Source organism: Nylanderia fulva, unplaced genomic scaffold (assembly GCF_048542155.1).
Source record: "Nylanderia fulva isolate GAGA-0341 unplaced genomic scaffold, ASM4854215v1 Scaffold149, whole genome shotgun sequence".
In the NCBI taxonomy this organism is placed as follows: domain Eukaryota; kingdom Metazoa; phylum Arthropoda; class Insecta; order Hymenoptera; family Formicidae; genus Nylanderia; species Nylanderia fulva.
In genome coordinates, this window is record NW_028189719.1 from 253,067 (window position 1) to 264,993 (window position 11,927).

Here is an 11,927-nt window from a genome sequence, read left to right on the forward strand (position 1 = left end):
TTTAACGATTCATTATATATTTCGTTTGATAGGTTCAAATTATTACAAGGTGTTCTATTAGAAACATTAGCAGCAAATATTTTGTTTACAGCTTGCGTTACTCTTCGATATTGTTGGCGCCGTCCAACAAATTCTTTACGTTTACGTCTAATTTTTAACATAATGATAAATTTTTACAAATAAAAGAAAAAAAGATATGTTTTGACAACCAATTATTAAAATAAATAATGCAAACTTAAAAAATAAAATTATTAATTTATCAATAGACAAAATAAAAATAAAAAGTAATACATACGTGTAGAATATAATATTTAAATTTTATAACCTTTCTTTGTTATTTTTTTCAAACTTTCCTTTAATCTGTCAGAAGCGTGTTTTAACCAAGTTTTGATTGCATCCTCAATATCTTTTTCTGTGGTTGAAGGTGATTTTATTTGCACACCGCCTATAAACAAAACAGAAAAATTTTAAACAATTTATTTTATAACAAATTATATATTATATCAAGAGAGAAATTTTATTTTTTATCAATTTTAATTAATTTTTGTAAAATATTTAATATTGTCAAACTTACGGATTATCACAGTCTTCAAAGAAAGCTTCTCAAAAGCTTCCTTATTTTTGTGTCCTGCAAAGTTAAAACCTTTCGCAAGTTCGTTAGTTAAAACGTGTTTTAAAATTTTATTAGTTCTTGCAGTAGTAGTGTCACCTCCTAATGTTGCGAAGAACAATGACTGTAAAATAATTAAAAAAATTAACATCAATGCACGTATAAACACATATATGTACATATACACAACACATGCATACACATACATAGTAATAGTAGTAGTAGTAGTAGTAGTAGTTATAGTAGTAGTAGTATAATAATAATATGTGTCTGTATATGTATGTTAAAACATGTGATTTAAATAAATACAGGGTTGGCCATATTAGGTGGACCCATCTGGTAACACTGTAACTTTGACAAGGAATGTGAGAATGACTAATGATAGCACGTGTTCGAAGCGTCAGTCTTAGGAGATTTTTGCTATGGAGCAACCATCAATCGAACGCTAAATGATTTTTCACTTGAACAGCAAAAAATGTGTTTTTTTTTTATGTTTTTCTTTTAAATAAATGGGTCCACCTAATATGGCCAACCCTGTATATATACCACAGCGTGTTTATTTTCACGGGAGCTAAAATAATTTTCTAATAGTTGCAATTCTTCGCGTGTTTTCAATGGAAACTCAACAGGACAATTATTTGGGATAGAGAGCATGCCACCTTGAGTGTTGGAGTGCTTCAATATTCCATACATTTCTTTAACTTGTTCTCGCACTTTTCTTATTTCAGTAAAAATTTGTTCTGAAAAATTTAATATAAATAGGCAATCATTCTAGCATATAAAAAAATATCGTTTTATTTTATAGAATAATAATAAGACATACCAGTAAGGCTACGAAAATATGGTACTCCATTTGCTTCATTAAGAGTTGAATTTACAGATTCTGATCGAGAACTGATGTTTGTGGAAACAATTAAAGATAGTGATGGTATTGTGGTTCTATTTAAAAAATCTATCTCTTTTAATCTCCTATTAGGAGTATTGTGTGCAGGAATATCAGAAGAATCTGAATTCATGTCTTGTTGCGATACTGTAATATAACAAATTTAAAGAAAAATTAGAAAACAAAATTTCAAAAATATATGGTGCTTTATTTTTTTTTAATATTTTGCTATTTCTTTATACCTGTTTCTGGTAGGTCTTTTGATGTCATAGATACTGATGATGGCATTGATGTTAAAGATTTTTTATGTTTATCTTGTAGCGCATGTGCTAAACATAATAATGCTTAGATAACAAAATGCTTCCAATATTTACAAAAAGATAAAATTAGATTTATAATTATTAATTAAAAATTTAAATTTCTAATTAAAAAATATTTTTACCAAATGTGGAAATTTTTGGTGGTCGACGTAAAGAATGGTCACTTTCATCATCCTCTTCTTCACTAGTAGATATGTATTTAGAATTTCGTTTTGACTGTCTTTTCTTTGGTTGCTCTTTATCTTCCACTGGAGAAGACTGTACATCAGAAAACTCTTCACACTTTTTTAGTTTTTTACTAGCTTTCTGATATTCATCTATAATTAACAAAGATAACATAGTTAAATTCAAGTTTTATAAACATAACCTAATTTTTTATGCAATAAAATTTGTTAATTAAAAATATCACAATATAAAATATATAATAATATTAACTAAATAAACAATTATAATATATTCAATACACTCAATATACTCAATATGCACACACACATTCATAAATATATATATTGTATACATACCACAAGAAAAAAGTATTTGTTTAATACCGTATAATGTCCATGTTTGATCTTTTGGCTTTTCTTCGCGGAAGAGTGCTTTCTTAAATTGTGCACCAGTTTTATACGGAGGCCACCAAACCTCTTTTTTTCGTGGCGTTAACCATGAACAATGTACTAAAGCAATTGATGCTTCATTATCACTATCATTGAGAATAAATTCGACGCCAACAAAAGTCATTTCAGTAATGACTATATAATCAAGAAAATATATAACGTATAATAAATAATTAAAAATTTATACGGAATTTTTTCGTTTGCGTCTGAACAAGCAGGATTTACACAAAGCACGTGAACCTAACCCTAACCTGACAATGAGACTGATAATTTTTCCGCGCCGATGTAGCAAACAGAACATGCGCGATAAATGACGATTGTATGCGCGTGATCTGTTTCACGTACTTTACGTTCGCAATGCTCGTGGCATTATTTTATTTTTATTATTTACCAAAAAAAAAGACATATTTAATGCTCGCAAGTGTTGCAAACGCTTTCTATTTGCTTTTGTTACTTCGACACGATGATTGTACTCAGGTGGCAAACTAACGTCATTAAACGTCAAAATGACGTTATTTTTACGTCTAATGACGTCATTCGGCGTCAATATGACGTTGCAAATATTCTCATACATATATTTTTTATTTTAATATGTATAGGATCTACCTATAAAAATTGTACGTTTGCGTTCGGCTCTTAAATGCCTATATCTATATATTTATATTAATTGTTTAAATAAATGGCATCCTTTTTTAGATTTGACACCAAAATACGTAAATAAAATGAATGTAGGACTTAAATATTACGTCATACTGACGTACTACATAATGACGTCATTATAAAATGAATATAGGACTTAAATATTACATCATACTGACGTAAAATAATGACGTCATTATAATGTCATTCAAATATGATGTCAGTTTCTGGTCACTTGACGTCATTCGTACGAACATGACTAGTATTCGACGTCAAAATGACGTGTGCTTGCTACCTGGGACATTAAATGATTACTAAATAAAATAAAGTTTATACTATTAGAATATGGTTGATTAAATTACTACCACATTTATACTATTAGATTGCGACGTTTACAAAAATTAACTAAAAAAATGTTTATGATAAAATAAATTCTTTTGTTTAAAAGTTTCACTTTTAGTTTAACGTAAAAGTACATTACGTACTTAAAACTATTATTTAACGAATTATTTTGATTTTGTTTGAGATTTGTATAGTTTACATGTTAATAATATTATTTGGTACTTGTATCTTTGATATTGTTCCTTAAAATTAAAAAGTTCCTTAAAATTAAAATATTAATTAGAATGAATACATTTCTATATTTAACTAATTTAGCGTTAAGATAATATTGATCAGTAGATTAAGTAAAATAAAATAAGTAAAGCTGTATATAGAAAAATATAAAAAAATGTGTTGAAGAGTATAAAATAAACAAAAAAAGTAGAAAAAGGAATAATAAGAATAAGAAAAATAAGTAAAAAAATGGAAAAAATAGAAATGATAAAAGTAGAACAAAAGGAAAAAATTAATAGTAGATATCTTGTATCGCCAGTGATGAATAAAATTAAAAATAACTGTGAGACGACCCAACTGGCTTAAATTAATTTCTATTATTATTAGTTTGATGCCATATACAAGAAAAGACGTCTTTTCTTGTATATGGCATCAAACTAATAATAATAAGAATTAATTTAAGCCAGTTGGGTCGTCTCACAGTTATTTTTAAAAGGAAAAAGGTTTTGAAATATCAGAGGCGAAAAAAGGTAAAAGAAGAAAAATGCAAAGATAACATAAAGAGAATATTAATCTGTCGAATATGAAAAGTAGTATAGTAATTACAAAAAGCAAATAATAAATCACTTTAATTTTTTCGAAATCTGATATGCTTTATGACAAGTTTCAGCTCTTCGTTGATTATCAATCCATGTTTTTATTTGTTGAGGTTGTCTCTTAAACTTTTATACTTATTAATTGCATTTTGACACTCTTGAAGAGATGGCAATTGTGATAATGTATAAATGTTGCCAAAATGTTTAGAAATTGAATTTTTTTCTTCTTCACTCCACCTTATACGGTTTGTTTTTCTATATGGAGAAACTGAATTAAATAAAAAAAAGCTAATATTATTAACGTATATAATAATAACAAACATATTACAAAATTATAAAGGATAAAATAAAATTTACTTAATACATATTAAATAAATATAAATAATAAAACTCACTGCTACGACGTTTACGAGATTGTTTTTTTTTCTTTACTGCATTTCAAATTTCCTTTTTTATTTTGAGAAGCTAAATAAAATAAAGAAATTAATTCAATTATAAAATAATAAAAAGTACATTTTTAATTAGAAAAATAGATAAAATGGAATCTATTATTTATATTGTATAAATATAATTAATACTGAATAAATAAAAACAAAATAACTCACTATTATGACATTCAAAAGAAGTGCTATTTGCATCAGTAGAATTCTCGGTGTTATCATTATCATCGTTATCATCGGAATCTGACATATAAATGTTTCTTTGTGCAATTTCTTCAGATATGACGCTTAATTGCGATACACTGCCAGTATCAGAGATATCATCTTCATTATTATCATTCTCGTTTTCATTTCCCATTGCTGCCTCCAGTAATCGAGATACATCCGTCATTTCTCTTACAGGAACCGATACTCGATAAATATTTTTGTGTATTTCTTTGGCGTGTCCCATAAAATTAGCAAGATTATCGACTTGAGTATCTTTAATATTCAACATTGCAGTATACGTAGCAATTTGTTTCCGAAGCATAGTTTCCCGTAGAAAAGATGGAATAGTTGCACCACATTCATGAGAAAATTTTCTTATAAGAGGACAGGCCCTTAAGTATTTTTTTTTTAATTTACCAGCGTTTGGAACACTAAAGATGTATTCGTTATTAGATTTTACTCCAGCTTGTTTACGATATTTAAGAATCGTATCTATAGATTTTATTACAATTGCGTAAGGTGAAACGGGTACGGTCCTACCTAACTTGCCGCGAATAGTTATTCGTGCAAATCTTTTTGCATATTGTTGAGATTCTTCAGAGAGTTTCTCATAAAGATCCGGATTTACATTTTTATATATTTCCTGATTTTTGTAATCTGCTATTGTAAGTCTTTCAATTTCACCCGCTCTTCTACGATTGAGTATTTGAATCAAGATTAATGTACATTCAGTTAAAGTTTTCCATGATGATAAATCGAATTCTTTTTCTAAAGTATAAAGAGAAGTTTCACATTGTTTTTTCAAATAATTATATAATAATTTAATGTCCTGTTTTGATGGAATAATAATTTTCTTTTGTCGCTTATATTTTATTTGATCTTCCACAGCTTTTTTATTTATTACAGTTGGAACTTTATCTTGCCACAAAATTAGGAAATCATCAACAGCCTGTTTTCTCTTATAATCTTGTTTTTTTATACATTCAGCCTTTAATGTATTTGCACACTTTTTTAATAAAGTGGTCAATGTATTAGCAACTGCAGGTGTTTTAAACCACATTATAGATGTATTCCACTTAGCAACTTTTCTAAGAGCGCTTACAGTTGAATTAAAATTTTGTGGCTGAAAAATCAATTGAAAATCATCAATTTCTTTATCAATCTCTTGAATGGCAAGTTTATAACGTCCTAGCAATCTTAAATGTGCTCTTATCATATCGTGTTGGTGAGTACTCGTATATCTTTCACAGAGTTTATTACCAAATAATATTATTAATTCATCATACTGGATGCATTTCGTAACTGCGTCATTTCTTAGAACGGGGAATACAATTTCACGAAGAATTTCACAAGCAGAAGTATGAATATATCCTGTTAATCGTCTATCCATAACAGTGATTTCACGCACACCTTTCTTATGTGTTGCTTTACATTTATTGTAGTGGATACGTATAGTATCTTTTGAATAAAAACCTTTACAATTTGTACAACAAATATAATTGTCAACAGATTTTTTATATTTAGTTTGACGCTGTCTCACTGTTATTAATATGCCTGTATTCAATTCATTATGCGTATTATGTAATAAGTTGCCGTGATTACGGATAGTTGAAATAAGTTTTGCTTTTTCACGAGTTCCTTTTTTAATATGTATAAACTTTTGGACATCACTTTTCGTCTTATGCTTTATTTCCAGATGTCGAGCAAATTTTGTTTGTAATTTTTTACAGTATGGACAAAAGTGTTTCTTGATTGTTCTTTTCAAAGAATTTGTTGAACAAGGAACTTGTATATTGCGAATATCAAGAGGTAATGAGTCGCGAACAGGATTAATTTCCATTGATGAGTTATCTGTCGAATGAAACTGTGAATTTTTACTAGTATTTTTAGTGCTATTATTATTGGAACTATTATATTATTTTGATTTGAAGAATAATCTGAGGTTTTTGCTAGTTTGTCACTATTATTACATTCATTTTCTTGATTATCATGATTATGATAATTATTGTTAACATTAAGATCATTATCATTTTTTTCAGTTGAAGATGTTAACTAATCATCGCCAATAGTATTCAAAATTTCTGTAGCACCACTAGGTACTGTACTTTCAGACGTATCACTTTGAATTATGTTATCTTTTGTAACGTTCTTCTCTGAGATTTTAGTAGATTGATTAACATTAATAGTGTCAGGTTGATTATTATTACTTGATAATTGAATATCAGAATTATGCAGTGATTTGTTATTATGCGTAGAACAAGGAATTTGTTGTACTATATGATCATTAGCATTTTGGTCAATAGTTGAAGAATCAAATATGTTGCTTAATTGAATATCAGGTACGAGGGCAGTCCGATAAGTACTTAGCCTCATCGCCCGATGGTGCCAGTATCGCAAGAGAGTTTTACTATCGTGTAGTACATTCTCGTAGACGGCTACTGTTAAATTTCAGCCGAATTGGACTCGTAGTTTTGTTTTGACCGCGTGTGGAAGCGGGCGTATCCGCGGATTTTAGAAAAATGGAAAAAGAGCAATATCGGTCGGTGATTCGATTCTTGTTTTTGGAAGGGAAATCGCGCAGCGAAATCAAAGATGTCGAAATGAAGAATCAATTCTTAATCTGTCAACTTTTGTTTCAAATATTTTTCTCAGAACATAAAAATACATATTTTTGAAGATATTCAGCCGTTCTAGAACATCTGGAAACACTTGTACACTACTGATCAAAAGTTTAAATACACTATTGAAAAACGAATACTTTTTAAGACTATAAAACAGAGAAAATAATAAAATTAATACAAAAAAGTGAACAGACCACTTAAATTACTAAATTATTAAGTATGACGTATCAAAATTAGAAGGCAAGATGATACTTATTAGCTATTTTTGGTCGCACCCAACTTTATACAATGCAATGAGCATTCCAATATAATACAGATTCATTGTGAAAAGATAAATAAAATATATTAACAAGGCTAGTTAGAAACGTATAATGTGAGTAATAATTCTGAGTAACTAATCTTGAGTAATTTTTTTTTTTGAAAGCCGTTTATCATATATATATATATATATATATATATATATATATATATATATGAGTCGCAATTATGCTACTATTAATCATCTTCAAATATTACAATCTTTTAATAAAAAATTTATATATTTTATCACAATTTATATGTAATATTTCGGCTTTATAACTCGCTAAACATTTTGGCTATTTATGTTTCATTTACATTATACATATATATATATATATATATATATATATATGTATAATGTAAATGTATGATATATGTAAATAATATATGTAAATGTATATATATGTATAATGTAAAATTCATACCTTGTTTTTGGTGTATTATGGACTCTGCTTTATGGAGCTGCGTTATAGAGTCAGCGTTGTGGAGTCTACCTGTTACAGAATTACTTCTGTGTAACTCTTCCTTTTATAAATGAGGCACAATCAATTGATATGCGGAAGTTCGTCTCAGAGTTTAGATCTGTAAAGAGATATACATACATAAAGAGATATACATATATAAATATAAGTTATTTTGTAAGAATAAAAAATTTAAAAAATGCTTTTAAATAATTAAAAAGCTCAATTTTTTGATAAATTTTCAAGTGTTCAAAATGAAAAATAAAAAATAACGTTTTTAACAAAGAGATGTGGAAAAGAGAGAAAATGAAACTAAAAAAAAGAAGAAAAAGAGAAGCAAAAAATTTCTACAGAAATATAATACAATACATTTAGAATACTGTTAATGGACATAGAATATAGGGAAAGAAGGAAGAACGGGAAAGGAAGAGAGAGAAAGCATCATTTATTTTGCGCCCTGTGACATATTTCCTCAAGCAGAGAGAAGAAAAAAGAAAGAGAGAGAGAGTGAGAGAGAAAAAGAGAGAGGAGTGAGGTTGAATAAAGGAAAGAGAGTGTGTAAGAGAGGAAAAAAGATTAATAGTGTTTTGCCCTTTATATGTATATCGATTAAAGAAAATAATCTTATTGAAGTACCTTTGTAAAATAGTAAACTGCATTCGATAAAAGATGTAAACTCGATATAATTGTGAATTGCACTCGAAGGCGAGAGGAAACAGGAAACAAACATCTCGGAGGAAATAAATGAACATCTAGGGCTTATTTATTTGCGATAGCAACTGTTATTAAGAGCAGTTGGAACGTATAAGGTGTCCATTAAATAGTATATATAGTTACAAGTTATCTGTGTTCACAATATACAGTGTGTCCATTTTGTATTCAATTTTAAATATTCAATTTTAAATATTCAATTTTATCTCAAGCAACTATTCAAAAATTAATTCTTTTAATTTATAACATTTATATTTATAAATTTAAATTTTTTATAATTGAATTTTAAGAAAACAAATGAAAATCATGTATCTTTTAATTTAAAAGATAGATTTTTAAATAGATTTTGCCTAATTTATAAAATGAATAAAATAATTCTATATTATATATAATAAATTATATGTGTATTATACATATAATACGTTATATATATATAATAGCTACATATATAAATTTTCTACTGCTTAACATTATCAACATATATTTTTTCTTCCCTCTGAAATGTTCTTTTCTTTTTATTTTTTATCGAGTGCGGTTTATACGATTATATATCTAGAGAAAATATTTTGACTCAAAGAAACAAAGGTATTTTAATAAAATTATTATCTTTATAAATCAATACATGTATGTATTGATTTATAAAGATAATATATATATATATATATATATATATATATATATAGTAAAAACCATTATATAAAAAAAACATTTGAAATAAAATAATTGTCGAATTTGATCACGACAATAATTTCAAAATCAATGCAAAAAATTACCACAATTATGCCAGAGTATTAATATATCTATAGCAAAAACATTGAAAAACTCTTTTACTGTTTGCAACTAATTTTTGAAAACCAAAATATATAGCTTTAAAATCTTGATACTTAAAACAAAGTAAACCCATCAATTATATATCGTAAATAAACATGCACAACATACAAAGCAACAATGTCCCATAAACAAGTTTGCTTGGAAACACAATGATAATAAGAAGAATTTGTATACCTGAACTTTTCGCTGTCTGAACTCAATTATTCGATATGAAGAAAAACTTGAATAAAATCGCTAAGACTGAACCACAAGGACTTTGCATGTGTGACATTCTCAATATGTACAGCAACTTGTTTGTTCTTCATATTTAAACTTTGCTTCCTGAAAAGATACAAAGATTAAAATATATAGCATTACTGATAACATTACTCAATATTGTAACGGAGTAATGTATTCTGCTACAAGTTCGAGGTTACTTGTAAGCAGATGGCAAAATAATAATTAATTTAGGCATTTAATGCAAAAAATGTAATGATATAATAGCCGATTAAACTTAATGTGTATTCGCATATTATCGTTGTATATTAATGTAGACAGAAAACATACACCATTGCATATCAAATTTTTGATCTGTCTACAGTAGTCTACATTAAGATGCAACGACGATATACAGATACACATTAAGTTGATTTTGTCATTATATATCATTACATCTTTTTTGCATAAAATGCCTAAATAAATTCTTAATTTGTCATGTTCTTACAATTAACCTCAAACTTGCAGAATATTTTGTGTCACACATATTATATTATAATAAAATGTTATAAAAATATTTTTCATAATACTTCATATATCTTTAAAAAAAGAATTTACATACAAGATAAAAGAGGAGATTACCTTATTTAATCAAAGTTACGCTTTCGTTCTCCTCGCCCGTTGCCTATGCGGTCGTCCGTCGCCCGTCGGCAGCAAAAATAATAGAGTATGTTCGGCTTGGAACCGCGGAATATGCAAATACATTTAGAAAGCGTAATCCCGCGTAACTCAAATTATATAACACTAGTTCTTTAATTATAATAAAATAATATATACTGTTGTAATAGAGCGAATCATATTTCGTATTTTGGTCTCTCTGTGTATATCGCTAAGTATTTTGGCGTGATCACGACGCGCCCACTACCATCTTCCACGTTATTCTTCGCTCCTTCATTGTCAGGTCCTCGTCTAGCCCAATATCTCATTTCCTTCTTAATACTCATCCCTTCTTTAATAATTTCTTTTTATTCTTCTCCTCCTCCATCTCTATTAATACTGTCACGTCTGAGTGACGTTTTTCTTTCTATGCCTCAGTTAGGGAAAAAATAATGCTTTCTATTTTTGTGGGGCAATCTGCATACACCGGTTATACCCAAGGGACGCCGAGAGCTAGGAACTGACAATGAGTGTAGAGGGTCTAGGGACCAGTCAGGACTTAAGGTAAGGTATATTAGTTAGGAGTAGGCGTGGCGTTAGTAGTGATGATTTTCTCTACGTCCTCTAAAATGGAGATTACCTGATTCAGACTTATCTCTCCCTTTAGATAATCATATATTATGCTTACTAATAATATTATAATTACGTGATATTTTAATTCTAAGTCTTGGTCAGAATTCATCTGCAAAATAATTCTGGTTATAAGTGGTATATGACTATCCATTAAATTTCTATTTCAATTTCTAAGTCTGCAAATGGTATATTATCTAAAATGAGGAATTGGTCGATATCTAATATTTTTCTTAAAACATCAATTTAAAATTTTAATTATGGCGTAAGTACCATCACTGGTTAGGAGTTGAATTTCGAAATTAGGGTATTCAGGTAACTTTTAGAGTGGAGTCAATAGAAGTTTAAATTTATTTTATTAGTCGTAGATTTACATTAAGGATTTAGATAATTAATATATTCGTCTATATCTATAGAACCCTCTGGTGTTTGAATTTTTAATAAAGACATTAAATCTTTAAGTGGAGGTCTTTTGGGAGAAATATATTCTGTTATATCCCCCAAAGATATAGATATAACTATTAAAAGGTAACTAGTATTAAGAAATGAGTACTCGTATTACATCCGCAATTACGACAGACACTGACCGCGTTAAAAAACGCATATGATGCGAGGTATACGCGGAATCAGAATTACGACAGATAATGACCGCGTTAA

General features: G+C 28.1%; 2 protein-coding genes across 6 annotated transcripts; both read right to left on the reverse strand.

Moving 5' to 3' along the window:
- On the reverse strand, window positions 1-3,722 carry LOC114936528 (uncharacterized). 2 transcript variants are annotated; one of them, XM_085480418.1, is made up of 7 exons: window positions 2,335-3,717; window positions 1,936-2,130; window positions 1,736-1,822; window positions 1,434-1,640; window positions 1,157-1,350; window positions 575-734; window positions 1-445 (listed from the first exon to the last, which is right to left on the reverse strand). In XM_085480418.1, the coding sequence occupies exons 1-7, from the start codon at window positions 2,549-2,551 to the stop codon at window positions 312-314; spliced, it is 1,194 nt and encodes a 397-aa protein (XP_085336544.1). In that variant the 5' UTR covers window positions 2,552-3,717; the 3' UTR covers window positions 1-311. The 2 variants fall into 2 exon arrangements, with proteins under 2 accessions (XP_085336544.1, XP_085336545.1); XM_085480419.1 differs by lacking the exon at window positions 1-445 and having other exon boundaries at window positions 629-734; window positions 1,270-1,350; window positions 2,335-3,722.
- Window positions 3,723-4,612: 890 nt separating this feature from the next.
- Window positions 4,613-11,303, reverse strand: LOC114936530 (uncharacterized). Of its 4 annotated transcripts, none has more exons than XM_085480415.1 (5): window positions 10,626-11,303; window positions 9,963-10,109; window positions 8,211-8,367; window positions 4,823-6,715; window positions 4,613-4,682 (listed from the first exon to the last, which is right to left on the reverse strand). In XM_085480415.1, the coding sequence occupies exons 4-5, from the start codon at window positions 6,702-6,704 to the stop codon at window positions 4,624-4,626; spliced, it is 1,941 nt and encodes a 646-aa protein (XP_085336541.1). In that variant the 5' UTR covers window positions 6,705-6,715; window positions 8,211-8,367; window positions 9,963-10,109; window positions 10,626-11,303; the 3' UTR covers window positions 4,613-4,623. The 4 variants fall into 4 exon arrangements, with proteins under 4 accessions (XP_085336541.1, XP_085336543.1, XP_085336540.1 ...); XM_085480417.1 differs by having other exon boundaries at window positions 4,823-5,987; window positions 10,626-11,301; XM_085480414.1 differs by having other exon boundaries at window positions 4,823-6,728; window positions 10,626-11,301.
- Window positions 11,304-11,927: the final 624 nt, after the last annotated feature.